General features: G+C 54.2%; 1 protein-coding gene across 1 annotated transcript in view; it reads right to left on the reverse strand.

Annotated features, from left to right (window-relative positions):
* Positions 1-254: 254 nt before the first annotated feature.
* ADCY5 (adenylate cyclase 5) overlaps positions 255-16,745 on the reverse strand; it is a 157,988-nt gene continuing 141,497 nt past the window's right edge. The window contains exons 15-21 of the mRNA XM_055568407.1: positions 16,059-16,234; positions 13,966-13,995; positions 12,801-12,933; positions 7,381-7,644; positions 6,143-6,347; positions 2,661-2,785; positions 255-994 (exon numbers count right to left, since the gene is read on the reverse strand). Of these exons, the coding sequence (XP_055424382.1) occupies positions 866-994; positions 2,661-2,785; positions 6,143-6,347; positions 7,381-7,644; positions 12,801-12,933; positions 13,966-13,995; positions 16,059-16,234 (1,062 nt within the window). The 3' untranslated portion in view covers positions 255-865. The remainder of the gene's footprint in view (positions 995-2,660; positions 2,786-6,142; positions 6,348-7,380; positions 7,645-12,800; positions 12,934-13,965; positions 13,996-16,058; positions 16,235-16,745) is intronic.

Consider the following 16,745-nt stretch of genomic DNA (forward strand, 5'->3'; position numbering starts at 1 on the left):
ACACATAGACATACATACAGTACAAATGAGCACAAACGCCCTGCTGTGCACAGCCGTTTTCTAATATAGAGAATTTACAAAATATAGAATTTGGTATATTTGTTAGATCTCCAAGGTTTTCAATAATACAAAATAAAAAATACAAAAAGACAAGTTGGGATCCCTGGCCTCCCTCCGCAGTGGCATCCTGGTTTGCTTGTGGGCCTCTTACACGCATACAACTAGCACAGTCTAAAGAAGGGCACAGAAACGTGTTTTGTTTTATTTAATAAATATTTTCTTTTTTTCTCAGAACCACCACTCCTTGCTCCGAGTCCTCTGGCCTCCCCCTCGCAGTTAGTTCTGCCCCCTGCAGGGGCACCGGCCGTGGGTTGTGGGAGGGGCCCGCGATGAAGGCCACGGCCCATCCAAAAGCCAGCACTCCTGCCGAGGCCTGCAGAGCCGCTGCCTCGGTCTGAAGTGTAAAGGCTCACATAGAAAAGCAGCCCCGGGCCGGGCCAGAGTGGCGCTGCCTCCCGCCCGCCGGAGGCCGAGCTCCGCGGTCCTGCGCCCGGGCGGTCTGCTCTGCCGAGCCCGAGCCCTCCTGCCGCTCCTCTCCGCGCGCGGCAGCTCCCGTCAGTCAGAAAACTCGAGGTTCCGACCGCATGTGGCGGCGCCTTCAACAGAGGGTGACATCTTTGGTCAGCTTGGTGCTCGCAGGACGCTGGCACCCCGGGCCTTGGACGGAGACCGCCAGCCCTCCCGCCCGCAAAGGCAGAGGCTGCTTCTGGAGTCAAAGTGGGAAATCTCAGGGCGGCCCCGCGGGCTGGAGCGAGGCTTCTGCCGTGTCTCTGGAGGCCAGGCTGCCTGGCGTCCGCGGTGGCTGCTAACTGGGCGGGGGCCCTCCGTTGAGGAAGTAGGTCATCATCTCGCCTTTGCCCTTGACCTTGACCACACCCCGGCACTCCAGCTGGTACGTATTGGCGGCCAGCACCTGGTACATGTCTGTGGTGACCTAAGAGGCAAAGGAGGAAAGAGGACAGGCCATCCATGACCTGACTGCCCCTGACTTGGAAGGGTGGGTGGCAGCCTCAGGGCAGCTCCTCCAAGGAAAGGCCTCAGAACCCAGAAGGAGGCAGCAACCACTTCCGGGCAGGTGGGGTGGCCAGCTCCTCAATGCGCCTGTGGCCACGCACTGCCTATCACCATCCTCCACAATGAGAGAGCCTCGGAAGCTCACAGCCCTCCCACTCCCCACAATCCGCGCCCAGGTGTTTTACTAAAGCCTCATTCCAGAACTTTCAGAAAGTTCTAGAAGCTGGTTTTCCACCACAGACAGTTTGAGAACCACTGCTGATCTCATTTCATCTTCCTAGGAGGTTAGAACTATGGTCTCAGGCTTGGAAAACCTATGCCACTTGCCTGAAGTCACGCAGCTGGTAAATGCTAGAGCCCAGATTCACTTCAGATTGTGCTGCCCGCCTCTGCTTTGGCTTTTGGAACAAAGAGGAAGACTCACAGGCAGTGTCAGTAACGACAGGACACTACTGCAGGGTGGAGGGCCAAGCAGAGGTGACAGGAGGAGCAGTGAGACTAAAGCTTCACCACAGGGTGATCCAAGAGCCATTTCTGAGCGTGGCCAGCACCCTGCCGGGGCCCCCATCCACACCCGCTGTCCAGCCAGGGAGGGAGGGGCAGCATATTCTGTGAAGGTAAACCCTAGGTAAAGGTAGGTGCCCTGCTGCCGGTTACTGACTGAGCCCCTCACATCTGTGTATGTGTGTGGGGGTGGGTGGGGCAGGGAGGGGTGGGGTTGAAGCTCTGTAAACACTCCTCCTCTCTCTCCATCTCTCCTCAGGACCCCCATTCCCACCTTTCTGTCCCACTCTCTTCCCCCTACCCCCAAGATGGAGGTGAGAGGAGGCCATCTGGCCAGGTCCCTCAGGCAACACCCACAGGCCAGCCAGGGCCATGCTGGGGTCAGTCCCTTTGTTCAGAGGCCCCACAAGGGAGTGAAGTTAGGGGACGGTTAAGCAGTGTCAGTGTGAGCAAAGACCTTAAAAATGGCCCAGTTTGCACTTAGGAAAACCGAGACCAGGAAGGCTAACCGAGGTGCCACGGTTCAGGGCCTCTCTGTGTCAGATCAAGCAAGGCCTGAGAAAAACAAAGAAAAGCGGCTGAAGAGCACCAGCCTGTACAGGATGAAGAGACGAGAAAGTCTCCAAGTCTCTGGCCAGGCTCCTTAGCTGTTAAGATTGGTGGGGGCACCATCCAGGGACCAGTGGCCTTGTCTCGTTTTCAGAACCAAGCCCTGAGTGCTCTGAGCTCCATTTAGCAAATCCTGCTCCCTGCAGCCGCCTGCCTTGTGACTGCTCTGTGTGCCTGGTGTGTGGCGTTAGCACTCCTGGCTTGGCATGGGCAGCTGGCTGTGCCATTCCCCACAATTCCTCCTGTGGCCAGTAGAGGGCTTTGTGCAGGCTAGAAGATCTGTCCAAGGTACTGAGAGCCTGAAACACAATTGTGTTCTCCAAGTTTCCACTGCATCAGCACCAACCACCCCATCTCCCTCAAATGTGGCTGCAGAAATTCTGACTAGGAACTGTGAGCAGCCTGCTGGAAGACCGCTTAGCATCACACAGAGGTCCCCCAGTGGACATGGAGGTGGATGCTCCTGCACTCACCTGGATGCGGTCGGGCACACCGGTGCTGTCCATGCGGCTGGCCACGTTCACCGTATTGCCCCAGATGTCGTACTGAGGCTTGCGGGCTCCAATCACGCCTGCCACCACGGGGCCAATATTGAGCCCTGCAGGGCACAGAAGTCAGAATTCTCATCCGGGTTCAGACCAACTCTTTCCTGCCTGCCCTCGACAACATTCCTCCCCCGACTCTTGGCAGATTATCCCCCTGACTCTTGGTCTGAAGACACTCAGGGTCCTTCTGGCTTGAGGCTGTACCTAACCCCACAGCTGCCACTGCTCGGATCCTATCGCACACTTGCTAACTCAAGACCACAGGAACCCATTCACATAGCCACTACTCCTGTGTCCTTGTCACCCAGGCAACACTCAGCTCCTGCAAATCCACCGCTAGAATGCCCTCTTTAAGGTGTCCAGTGACCTTTTGCATTTTCTGGTTGCCTTTCTTTAATCACCCCTCTCCCGGTGGCATTTAAGTTTCCACCTTTAATTCAGAATACCAGACTCGCCTTGCTCCTCTGTTCCAGGGGTGCCAGCACTCTCATTCTCAGAACCTGCCTCCTAACCCACTTCCCTGCCCAGTGTCTGCTCTCTTCAAGTAATTCACCCCCAGGTTTCTGCACCAGGGCGGTGAAGCTGCAGTGACTGACACCGGGAAGTAATCTGCCACATTCATGTGGACTCTCCCTCTCCTTCTTTCTCCTCCACTTCTGCTCCAGTCTATCTGCCTGCCTGGTCCTGTCCAAGACAACACTGAGCAGCCCTGCCCCTGAGCCTCTGCTGTGCTGGTCTGTACCTCAAATGCCCTTCCTCCTCTCCCAGCAAAGTCCTTCCCAGACACATCTGCCTCAACCAGCATTCTCTCGATATTTTCTGCCCCATCTCCAAGGCCCAGGGCACTCCCTCCTATTACATAAACTGTCTCTCATGATGGGCCTCATTAAGCCTAATTGTGGCTTAACTATTTCTTAGCGTGTGGCCACAAATACAGCAGGAGCTCCCACACACCCCCCTCGACCACTCACTAAATCAGAAATGTCATCAGTCCTCAAAACTCTTCCCTCCACCAACTTCCTCTTTGGGTCCATCAAGCCACAGGTAGCTTTTGCCCCACGTGCTATTCCCAGGCTGGGCTGTCACCCTCACTGGTGACAGTCATGCTTCCCAGGAAGACATCCCTGCGTCTGTAGGGCAGGATCTACCACACGAGGCTCCCAGCTGCCTGCCCAGCTCCTGTCTGCCTGCCACTCAATCCCCAGTCCTGGTCCAGTGCAGGAGCTGGGGCAGCTCACAGAAACATACATGCCAGGAGAGAAGTGCAGATCAGTGGAGCTGGGGAGGTGGAATGAAAGAAAACAAGGATGCAACATCATGGGAAGCCAGGGGTGATGTTTACACAGAAGCACAGACTGCCCATCAGTTAAAGCCACCCCCCAGCTGGCTCTGGTCTGGGTTTCCAGCACCTGATGCAAAATGAAAACCTGGTCCAGTCCGCAGGCATGTGCCCACCAGCCCGCACGGCCAGCTCCTCAGGGAAAGCCAGTTCCCAGCACTCGGGCCAGAACAAAAGATCTCCTGAGGACCTTCATGATCACAGTATTGACTTTTAAGAATCCATATTTCAGTTTAAAGTGCTAATTTTGAGAACTGAAATACCAGTATCTTTGTTGGTGAATCACTGTTACTTTTTTTAAAAATTTGAAATCTGAATCATTTTTGGCCTGAGACATTTCTGGGAGGGAGCTGATAATACATTAAAATTTTGACAAAGGACTGCTCTTTCGGAAAGTATTCTTTATCTCCACCATCCTCAAGAGGTAGAAAGCAGTGCTCGACAAAGCTGTTTCTTTTGAAAAAGTAACTCTTATTCTGAAAGCCTGGGTATCCTTGACAAGATAAGGACAGAACGAGCCACTGAAACACCTTGAACCTTATCAAGCAACACAAAGTTGTGTTTCTCAGATCATTTAGTGAATGCAGTAGCGGAGCAAATAGGCAAGTGTGCTGATGTATGTGGGTTTTCCCTGCACTATTCTTGAAGCTCTTCTGTACAGTTGAAAAGTGTCAGAATAGAAGACTGGGGTAATAAACAACAAAAGGAATACAAAGAAGATGTATAGCACAGGAAATATAGCCAATATTTTATAATAATTTTACTTGGAGTATAATCACTAATGCTGTATACCCACAACCAGAGAAGGCAATGGCACCCCACTCCAGTACTCTTGCCTGAAAAATCCCATGGACGGAGAAGCCTGGTAGGCTGCAGTCCATGGGGTTGCTAAGAGTCAGACATGACTGAGTGACTTCACTTTCATTTTTCACTTTCATGCGTTGGAGAAGGAAATGGCAACCCACTCCAGTGTTCTTGCCTGGAGAATCCCAGGGATGGGGGAGCCTGGTGGGCTGCCGTCTATGGGGTCGCACAGAGTCGGACACGACTGAAGCGACTTAGCAGCAGCAGCAGCATACCCACAACTAATATTATGTTGTAAATCAACCATACTTCAATTGCTAAGTCACTTCAGTCGTGTCCGACTCTGTGTGACCCCATAGACGGCAGCCCACCAGGCTTCCCCATCCCTGGGATTCTCCAGGCAAGAACACTGGAGTGGGTTGCCATTTCCTTCTCCAACACATGAAAGTGAAAAGTTAAAGTGAAGTCGCTCAGTCGTGTCTGACTCTCAGCGACCCTATGGACTGCAGCCTTCCAGGCTCCTACATCCATGGGATTTTCCAGGCAAAAGTACTGGAGTGGGGTGCCATTGCCTTCTCTGATACTTCAATTAAGAAATAATAAATACAAAAATTGAAAAAAATTATATAGTGTTTTGGTTCAAAGATTTTCTAAACAAGTAGAATACAGCTCTGCCTGTTTTGAAACTGGGCCAGGGCCTCTGCTCAGAACTTTCCCCTCTCTCCTGCAGCAGTCCTGCCCCCAGATACCACAGCATCAACGAAGCTCCTCAAAGCCACCCAACAAGGGCCAAAGCATTTGACAAAGAAGGAATCTAAGGAAGATAAGTGGACTCAACTTATCTCCACATCCTCACCATTTCTTTCCCCAGTTTGTGTAGATTAGAAGAACCTTCACACCACCTTGATCTTGCTCACACACACACAGAAACCACTTAGAACTCAGCAATAACCCCTTTCTGAGTTCCAGCCTCTCCCATGGGGAGCCCTGTGCCCTTGGCACACAGCATCCCCCACAAAGCCTCTCTGGTGGGCACCATGAGTAGAAAAGGCAGGAACTGAGAAAAATGGCATCCTGTGCTCAGCACCATGCAGAGGAGGCACTTCTAGGCCCTGGGAGAGCTCTGCTGTGTGATGGGCACCAACCCCCACCCCTTGGGCAGGGACATACGATAGCATCAGCCTCCTTGGACTGGCTCATGGAAGCAGGATGGGAGAGGGGGTTTGGGGAGCCCCCACAAGCCCTCAGCACTCTGAGCCAGGCTCACCGATCTTCATCTGGAAGTTGTTGAAAGAGTGCTCGTTGATGTACTTCATTTGGTCCATCAACTTCATGGCGAAGTCAGCCAGGGCTTTGATGTGGGTCTTGCCCACCTTGTCGTAGGTGGAGTCATTGAGGCCGGAGGCGGCCATGTAGGTGCTGCCGATGGTCTTGATCTTTTCCAGCTGCCTGAACCGGTCCTCACTAATGATCTGGGAAGAAGGAGGCCAAACCTGGGTCACCCCGAAGTTGGGTACTGAGGTCTGCAGGGGAGTGCAGCACAGCCCCTTCTGTCACCCTGGTTCACACAGAGGGGCCCATCTCTGTCACCAACTCAGTGGAAAGCCTTGGTGCTCCCCAACAGTCAGGCTGCTTCCAGTATCATCCGCTGGCTGTCTAGGGGCTGTGGGCTATGAGCCCAGCCACATACAGGAGCCCCTGGGGCCAGGTCACAAGTCACCTCTGGGGCTTTTCCCCCTAATATGGATTGGCAGCTGCCTTTCCTTTTGCTGGCTAAGGTCCCCAGCCCTCCCAGGGAAACCTCCTCGTTGTTGTCCAGCAGGCCACTCTCTCCTGTCTCCAGGACCTGCTGGAAGCCTGTCCACATCCATCTCAGCCAACTCCAGGAACCGCAATGCCCGGGAGTCTCAGGGGCTGCTTCTGACTCTGCCTGGTCCCAGCTCCACCATCTCTCTAGTGCCTGTGCACCATGCCCCGGCCCCTATACTCCTGCTGGGCTTGTCCTTCTCACACTCACTACATGGTGAGCTCCCAGCACTGAGGCTGCTCTACTGGGTACAGTACTCCTCAGGGCCTGGCACACACTAGGTACTCAACAAAGGAAATGTCTTTGCTTCTGCTGTTCAAGGCTTTGCAACTTGGTCCCACCTCCTCCTTTAGCTTGGGAATCCCTCCTCCCTTGGACTCTCTCAACGCTGAGTCCCAGCCTGAGGCCCTGTCCAGCCCAAGATGCCACAAGAGGAGTGGCAGGTGATGGGGGTGGCTGGCGAGGCAGCCAGGCGGGGCCTTCATGGGGCGGCTGAGGCTGAAACGCCAGCTCTGCCGCTTACAGGCAGTGACCCAAGGCAAGACGCTTAATGTCTGTGAGTCTGGGCCTCCCCATTGTGACATGGTGATGGGGAATACACGCAGGCGCCTGTGGCAGTGCCTGGGACACAGTCAGGGCTCCTGACATCTCCACTCACACTGGCGATGGGAAAGGGGGATATCGGGGCCCCGCTGCACCTCGTCAAAGTCTGCGATGATCTCGTTGAGCAGCCGCAGGCACTCGACGCCCTCGTTGTTGGCCTCCAGTTCCACGTAGAACTCAGAGAAGTTGGCGATGGAGGCGAACATGACGGCCACGCACTCGCACGACTGATAGTAGAGCTCGTCGTTGCGCCGTTCGCGGGCCAGGAAGTGTGCGGCCACGTCCTTGGGCAGAATGTTGTGCAGCAGCCGCCGGTTGTAGGCCTGCAGCTCCTCCATCTCCTCCTTCTCCTCCGTGGCCTGGGACAGAGGGCCCGGTCAGAGGGAGGGCAAGCAGCAGGCCACTTAGAAAAAGGCAGTGCAGCCCACCTGCATGCCCACATGGGCCCAAGACTTCAGCAAGTGCCAGCTGCATCCTCACTGCTGTCTCTACTCCAGGTTTTCAATAAAGAGCATCTATTACTCTGACCATCAGAAAAGAGAGCTCTGTAAGTGGCTGACTCCCCGCCTGCCTCTCAGAAAGCGACACCTATGAGAGCGTTGATCCTGCAGGAGGGACCCTGAGTGAAAACAGGTCCCAGAGGAGAAGCTGGACGGATCCTGCCTGCCCCAGATGAAAAGGAGGCAGGGGGGTAAAAGGCCGGTTCAAACCCACGCCCGCACGGCCCTCTAGCCACCCAAGTGCACCTCGATTGTCCATTTGCCTCTTCGTATAAGGAAACGCACACAGAAAACCAATAAAAATCACTTTAGCAGACTGAATGCAGGGAAACCTATTCAGAGCCCTGCCTGGTCTCCCTGGTTCCCCGAGAGCTGACCCGCCCCAGGACCAGAGGGTGCAGGTGCCTCGAGGTGCCACCTGGGCAGGACAGACATCACTGATGTCCCCAAGCTTGGGTCCTGGGCCTGGGCCTAACCCACTATCCAGGATAAAGGGACAGTGCAGAACCCTCAGGTCAAGAGGCCAACAGTGGCCCACAAGCTGAAGCACAGAGGTAGTCCTGCACTTCGGTGTGCAAGGAGCCAGCTGACCAGAGTGTTCAAAGGGCACAAGGGTCCAGAAAGGGGGTCTGCTTGCTCCCTCCCCTCAACGGCAAACAGAATGGTCCCTTGAATGGGGGCAGGCAACAGTGTAGGTAAGGCAGGCAGACAGGCAGGCCAAGCACCATTAGCAGGGCTGTTTAAAAGATCTAGCCAGCCTTCTTGGGCCTTCCTTAACTGCAGCTAGAACCTCCAAAAAGGCCAGGACTATTTCTCAGGGCCCTGGGTCTCCAGGTGGGCAGTGGCTGCCCATGGAGAAGGAGCTGCTACACCCATCAAGGCTGCAGGTCTGGCTCCAGTGGGGGAGGAGAAAGCTGAGGGATGAGGTGAGAGGACCCACCTCATTCTTGGGATGGGTGGGTCACACCCAAGGAAGCTCCTGGACCTCAGATGCCAGGGGGGTCCAGCAGGCACATGCTGTCTTCCTGCCACGTGGCTCCTGTGGGGTGGGACACTTTGACCATCCCCTCCCCTAAATTGGGCTTCCCTGGTGGCTCAGTGGTAAAGAATCCTGCAATGCAGGAGATGCAGGTTCTAACCCTGGGTTGGGAAGATCCCCTGGAGAAGGGAATGGCAACCCACTCCAGTATTCTGGCCTGAAAAATCCCAGGGACAGAGGAGCCTGGTGGGCTACAGTCTCTGGGGTCACAAAAACAGACGCGACCTTGCGACTAAACAACAACTCCCATCAATAAGGGCCCCCTGCTTCTGCTCTGGAACAGGTGTGCCAGTGGGAGAAGGCTGGTGTGGGAGTCCCTCTCCTTCTCCCTGCCATCCCCGCAGAGGGGCCCCAGCTGCTTTGAAGATGCACCAGGCTGCCCCCACTCCTGCCCCTGCCACCCACAGAGACCACAGGCCCGGGGACCCAGGAGCACCTCAGCTCCTCTGATCAGCCCACAGGTGGCAGGAATGCTTTCCCAGAGAGCATCTACCCAGAGTGTCAGGCAGTGGAGGCTGGGGGTGGGGACGCTGGGAACACAGCTGCTGCTGGGAACAGAAGCCCAGCACAGAGGTGCTGGTCAGGTGCACCTGCCTCCTCTGGGAACTCTGCCCAAGACGTTTGGGCAGTTGCCAGCACAGCCAGCTGCTTCAAGGGCTGGGCTGTGCTCAGGCAGGATGGCTCGGGGGTTCCCAGGTGCTTGCTGGTCCTAATAAGGTCAAGGATATGGGAGGAGATAAGAGTGGCCTCTCCTGAGAACCGAGGCCCAGAGGAGGGGCCATGTGGGTGTGTGTCTTGTGCAGGTGCTTCAGGGAAGCTGAGGACCCCAGGCTCCCCACCTCCCTGCCAGCACCACACCCAGCCACCAGGACCATAGATCCGACAGCTAAATGGGCTGCTAGGCGAGACCGGCAGTGGGGCAACAGACCATCACTCATCCACCGAGGACCCATGCTCAGGTTATTATTTACCCCTCCCCCAAGCGCTGGAGGACGATGGGAGATGGAAGGATGCGGGAGCATCATGAGACACTGCAGTAGAGGCGGGCGGACACGCCTGGCAAGTAGAGACACACTCGCCCCCACACTCACACACATGAGCATGTTTGCAAAATGGGGAGTGGCCAGCCACTTCCTTGTCAATTTTCCCTTCCTTCCCAACCTTGTACAGAGTGCTTGTGCCTGAGAAAGGACGTGATCAGAGGAGGGAGCGTCACATGTGGTGTGTCCAGCAAGGAAGCAGGGCGGTGAGGCGGGGAGCGGGCATGGTGGGGCAGAGAAGGGGGCTGAGGTGGGGAGGCCAGTTCCACTGAACAAATGAGTAAATATGTGAGAGAAATAGAAGGGGAAGTTCTCACTGCCAGCGATAATGTTTGCATGCATGGAAGGAGGAGAGCTAGAAAGAAGCCTGAGGTGTTGCATTGGGAATGGGGGTTCTGCTACCAACCCATGGTTTTAAACATCAGCTGACAGTTACTGCAGTGGTGTCCATTCATATGTATGTATATGTGTGTATTTTCTATACACGTACATACATTTCCTAGCTTAGTCCACAGAGAGGACCTAGAACAGTGAGCACACGGCGTGCCCTGATCTGCGTTTCTAAACACCATTCTCCATGAAAAACAATTGGGGCACTTTGAAGGGAAAGTACATGATGAGCCCCAGACAGCATCTTGTGCCAGAAAGTAAAAAAATGCTCAAAGAATGACGGAGCGTGTCAAAGAACATGGAAGCCAACCTAAAGACACACTGACCAAAGCCAGGACACGTGAAACACTGAAATACATAATGAGAGGAGCAGGGTATAAGCCCCACTGAATTCGATAGGAATCGGTGAGTGTAGGCTGATGTAGATAATGAATGAAGCAAATAAGAGGAGGATAAGGAAAGCTCTGGGCTTCCCTGGTGGCTCAGACGGTAGAGTCCGCCTGTAATACAGGACACCTGGGTTGGATCCTTGGATCAGGAAGTTCCCCTGGAGAAGGAAATGGCAACACACTCCAGTATTCTTGCCTGGAAAGTTCCATGGACAGAGGAGCCTGGTGGTCTACAGTCCATGGGGTTGAAAACAGTTGGACATGACTGAGCAACTAACACACACAAGGAAAGCTCTGCCTTAAAGGAGAATGTTGATCAACAAATGTAGAAGGGGGACTTCCCTGGTGGTCCAGTGGTTAAGAATCCACCTTGCCATGGCAGGGGACATGGGTTCAACTCCTGGAACTAAGTAAGATCCCACATGCTGTGGAGCAACTAAGTCCATACACCGCAACTACACTGAAAGATCCTGTGTGCCGCAGCTAACACCCAATGCAGCCAAATAAATAAATTAATTTAAAAAGAAAGCAAATGCAGAAGGAATGACAGACATAGGTCATCACAGCTGGCAGGCAGGAGTCAGTGATGGATGCTAAGACTGCTGGGGGAGGTTTGCTGAGAATCAGAATATTGGTGTGATGCCAGAGTATCTTTCCACAAAATGCTAATAGGGTACAAAAGGGAAGATGGGGACCTGACAGTGGAGAAATCTGGCAGATGCCCACTTGAGAGGGTGATCAAGGTTAACGTCGCCAGGGGTGGGACAGGCCAACACAGAGGAATCCTCAAGGTGATGCTCTGAGAAGGGGCTAGCGAGTGTCACTTCCACGGTTTTCCTCCTGGAAGGCAGGGCCCAAGTCCGGACACAGGAAACATCAAGGGCCCCGGACTGAGGGCTACAGAACAAGGACCTCTTAAAGACTGACAGACTGAGAGGCAGACAAGAAACATAATGACCAAATGCACAGGGTACCTTGGAGGGGGTCCTGGGCCAGAACTGGGACAGCTGACCAAACACGAATGGTTCTGTGAGTGGATGTATTGTGGATGGACAGTGTTGATTTCCTGTCTGGGGGTTGCATGGGAATAATGCAGAGAGAGAGTGTCCTTACTTTGGGGAGGTGGACACTGGGAAACTGAGGGGGTGGATTGGGGCATCGTGTCAGAAAAGAGAAGGTGATGGAGCAAATGCAGAGACCAAATGCCTCCACTTTCGCTCAGCAGCCAGTGAAAATTAAGGCTTCCTGCCCTGGCCCAAAGACTTGAATCTCGACATTACTAGGAAGCTGAGGATGGAGGAAGCGTAAGCAAGCTACAGATGAGCTGGAGAAGTGATCTGCACACAGGAGTCAGGCCAGAGGAGGCAAAGAGGCCAGGCTAAGCTATGCCTTACAAACAGCTGGGCAGGAGCAACAGCTCTGAGCCCCACCTCTACTCCTATCTAAAGCCAGGCTGTCTCACAGGTCCTGGGCACCTTCTCCTGCACCTTTTGAGGTGGTCCAGCAGGTAGTAAGGGGCCACACAGGGGCTGCCGCTAGCACCTGGAGCATGCTGTGCATGGCCCAGCATCACCCCTTCCTCTAGGTGGACACAGTCAGCTTTCAGGGCACAGAGCCTGGACAGCAGAGTGATGGCTGGATTTCAGCTCCACCAGGGCACCCAGCACCCAGCACCTCTGCCCCTGCCTGGGCTACTGCTCATCAAGGTCAGGGCATAGCCACCTGGCTGGACTTCCTGTCAACAATCTTTGATGCCCCTTCCAGCTGTCTTCCCCTGGAGGAGGCTTCAAGTGCGGTTCTGGTCACATCGAGCCCTGCTCAGATGCCTCTGATGCCAGCTCCTGCACTCAGGCCTCTGAGGCCCTGGAACTGCACACCCCCTGCGCCCCTCCTCTCCTCCTGCCTGTCCACCAGGGTCCCAGCACTGGGCACTATCGAGAGTGGGTTTGCCTGGAGGTCTACGGTTTTGCCTCTTGGCCCCAGAGAGCAGGGGGCAGACTCACTGGGACACAGGGTACCAGGCAATTGGGATGAGGCCTGAGCAGGACACCTCATCAGTGCAGAACCCAGGCCCAGCCCAGCCCAGAAAGTGGCCAGAGGCCTGGGTACCTCCTCCCGCTCCCCCCCCAACCCCCGCCCCAGCCCCTGGCTACCCACCTGAAGTTTCCAGAGGAAGTCAAGGCGGGCAGTGGACTCCACCTGCTGCGCATGCAGGTACAAGGCCAGCACGAAGACGGAGATGATGATGGGCGTCACCACCTTCAGCGCCACCTTGGTCGGATGCTCAGGGCTGCAGGCAGGAAACAGAGGCCCCATGCTTCATGCCAGGCTCCGAGGGCCGCTCAGGCCTGTTTGTCTTCCTCCCACTTCAACTCCCCCCTCCTCACCCTCCTGCTCTAACTTTGCCTGAGGTGTGCTGTCTTCCTGGTGGACAGCCCCTGCTTGCCCTGCAGCCCAGCAGCCATTACTCCTCCACTGAGGCTCACTCCCCTGCATCACTGGGGTGCTTCCCTCTGGTTACAACAGGAAATGAACTGGGCCATCTTACAAGGCAATGTATCACCCAGGTCTCTCTCAGTTGACAAGACAGGGGTTGTAACAAGGGAGCCAGGCAGGCCATACTGTCTCTGGGCAACCTTGGGCAAATCTCTTAACCTCTCTGAATCTTAATATCCTAATCTGTAGAATGGAATAACAATACCCACATTTCAAGATTGTGGCAAGAATTACAGATACTATATGCAAACTCCTGTATCGTATCTGAGAAACGGTAGGAACTCCAAAACTGGTAGCAATTATTATCTGATTATATTTCTGTTAACATTACTAATACTCCTAATAAAAAACAGCTGTCCCAAACCCTTCTCCTGTCCTAGCAAAGAGCCCAAACCTTGAAGGCTGCATACTCCCTGCGCAGCAGCAGCCAGGAGGCAAGACCTAAGCAACCAACCCTGCAGGCCTGGGCCTCTGCTCCTCCCCTCTGGGAGCAGAAGAGGCACGTGTTCTCCTGTGCCTGGGGTCTCATGTATGCCCCCAGAGAGAGCTGGAGGCCTGTGGAATGGCCTCTGAGGCCTGATAATCTTGGTCCCGAGTCTGTAAGTCATCTTGGGGTGATGGAGATAGTAAAAGGACGGTACCTACCCAGGGAGGCCCCATTGGTACTTAGAGAGGGAAGGGCCTCCTCCTTCATCACCCACCTTGCCACCAAGGCCCCCTCCCACCTGTGCACCGCTGCTTTCTCTGCTGGGCTGGTGGCCTGAGCTGGTGGCCTCTGGCAGGCAGGGGTCGTATCAGGGAATTCAGACAAAGAGCTTCAACTCACCACTGGGAGGTCCCGTTGTTGTTTAAGTCTCTGTGAACAGGAGTTGGAGAGGGCTGTTCAGAACTGCTCCCTGCCTCATACCCTCCAGGCCTCTCTGCCACCCCTGTCCCCTCTACACCCTTTACACCCAGCTCTGTGTCCCCATGCCTTATATTTCTGCTCCCACAACTGCTGCTCCTTTGCCATCCCCCCAGCATCCCTCTCCCCAATCTAAGGACACTTTCAGGATAGGAGGCTTGCAGAAAACCTGATCCCTATTAGCATCTGGTCACCAGGACCACAAATCATCCAGTCCTTTCCTGGGACCCTACCTGGGCAGCAGCCTGTCCCCTCTCCCACCCCAGCCCGTCGCTGCCACCCAGAGGAGAAACACACACTTGTACTGTCCAGTACAGTAGCCACTAGCCATATGTGGCTACTGAGCTTAAAATGTGGCTAGTACAGGCTGAGATGTGCTATCAGCGTAAAATAGATACCAGGTTTTGAAGAATCAGTGTGGAAAGATATCAAATACTTCACTAATAATTTAAAACTGACTACATATGAAAATAATATTCTGAATATATTGGTTAAACAAATATATTATTAGAATTAATTGCATGTTTTGCTTTTTAATATAGCTACTAGAAAATTTAAAATTACATCTGTGGCTTGCATAATTTTTCTAGTAAACAGTGCCACCCTAGAGCCACGCCAGGGTTTCTCAACCCAGAAAGGACCTTCACTCTCTGGGTAGGGCTGCTTTAGTAGGAGGAGGGGAGGGGGTGTAGGGGAGGAGCAGGGCAGGAGAGAAAGACAGGCAGAGTCCCGCTCTTGCCCCATCCTTGGGTGGAAGGGTTGACTTCCTCCTCCTCCCGTCCCCACAGGACCGCAAACTGCACTGCTCCCCATGCTCCAGTCTCCCCGTCATCTGCCCACAGCCCCACACGGCCACTGAGAAGTTCTTCCTTGCATCTGCCTTAGATCCTTCACTACATCCTCATTTTCTCGGGTGACATTCTCTGCACAAGAAGGTAACATCTTTTCTGACACTGGAGTTATGGCCGACGTTATCCATGACTGTCCCTCCACTGCCAAGCTTGGTGCCCGGAACAGGGCAAGCGCTCCGTAAATATTTTTGAATGACTGGGTAGATGGATGAATGAATCCCTTCCTCCAACTCAGAGAAAGCACAGTTTGCTGCATTTTCTCAAGGGACACAGACCTGTCAGCTCACATGTTTTGCACTTCCTGATGTGTGTGTTGGGGGTGGGGGCAGGGATGGTAATGGGAAGAAAGGGGTACTATGTATCGGGCACTTTACACACATATTACTACTATAGGTATTATTATTTCCACTCTACTGGGAAAAAATAATGGGAGATTCAGGAAAAATAGCCAAATATGTGTCTGAAGCTGAGATTCAAATTCAATTCGACCCCAAATCAGAGCTCTTTCCCCTCACAGAGCCACCTCCCTGGAAAATCTGACATCTGTCACTATTTGACCAGGCTAACTGCCAGCTAGAATGCCCGGGGCACAATCTTCATTCGTGCCACCTCCTGGCTGCTCACCATCACAGTCAGGAGCCTTTGAGCAATGCACAAACTACCCAACTGTCCCGGGAGGCCCTGTCTACTTTGCTGAGTTGCCATAAGGATGAAAGGGATAAAGTATGTCCAGGTGTTTGGCTTAAGGCAGGACAAATGCCCACAAACAACGAGGCTGTTCCTTTGCTCCCACACACCTTGCTTTCCAGCTCTGTTGAAACTTGACCCCTCTGGGCCTGAGGTTGCAAGGGCAGTGAGGTGAAAATAGCTCATCAAAGGCTGCCTGGGACAGATGAGGAACAAATCACTGAAGCCTGAAGTCAGGACTGAGTAAGTGTCTGGAGGCAGAAGGACAGGGGACCTAGTAGCCCTGAGGCCACCCTCTTCACTGGGAGAGGGATGGGGGGAAAGAAAAAAGACACTGCGCTGTTTTTGCCTAGGTGGTCAGAGCTGGGAGCAAAAGGACACTCCTCTGGAAGCCCCCTGAGGCCCCAGTCTTCCGTTTTTCCTGTCTCTCTGCAAAGCTCCAGACCCCATTTGGGGTCCCAGGCAGGTGCCACCTACATGGCGTTGGCCGTGACCAGTAGGTCGGCATTGTCAAAGAGCGTGACACCGGGCACCTCAACGACGAGCACGTAGATGAGCTCGATGGCCAGCATGAGCACCAGCTTCCCGATGCAGCTGATCTGCAGGAACACGGAGCAGGCCAGCAGGCTGAGCAGCACGCTGTAGGTGAAGTACTGCGGAGAGAGGGCGGCAGCTTTAGCGCCCGGCCCGCCCCCTCCTCGGGCCCCGCCCTCCTCGGGTCCCGCCCCTCCCCGGGCCCCGCCCGCCCCCCAGCCTCTCTCCAGTCTGAGTTGATCTCAGGTGAAACCGGGTCTGGGGATGTTTCTGCTGATGCAAACTTATACTGTGATGTGAATGGCCCTGGGTAGAAACCAGGAGATGGGGCTGGCAGGATAAATATCACCAGTTCCAGCAGTGGGGCCCAATGGTTAGAGCAGGGCTTCCAGCTCAGGCAAACTTGAGTTTCAGCCCTGATTCATTATGGACTGTTTGTGTGACTTTGGCCATTTATTCAACCTCTCTAAGCTTGTTGAAAGTGAAAGTCGCTCAGTCGTGTCCGACTCTTTGCGACCGCATGGACTATACAGTCAGGACAAAATACTGGAGTAGGTAGCCTTTTCCTTCTCCAGGGGATCTTCCCTACCTAGGGATCGAACCCAGGTCTCCTGCATTGCAGGCAAATTC

This window comes from Bubalus kerabau, chromosome 2 (genome assembly GCF_029407905.1).
Source record: "Bubalus kerabau isolate K-KA32 ecotype Philippines breed swamp buffalo chromosome 2, PCC_UOA_SB_1v2, whole genome shotgun sequence".
Lineage (NCBI taxonomy): Eukaryota > Metazoa > Chordata > Mammalia > Artiodactyla > Bovidae > Bubalus > Bubalus kerabau.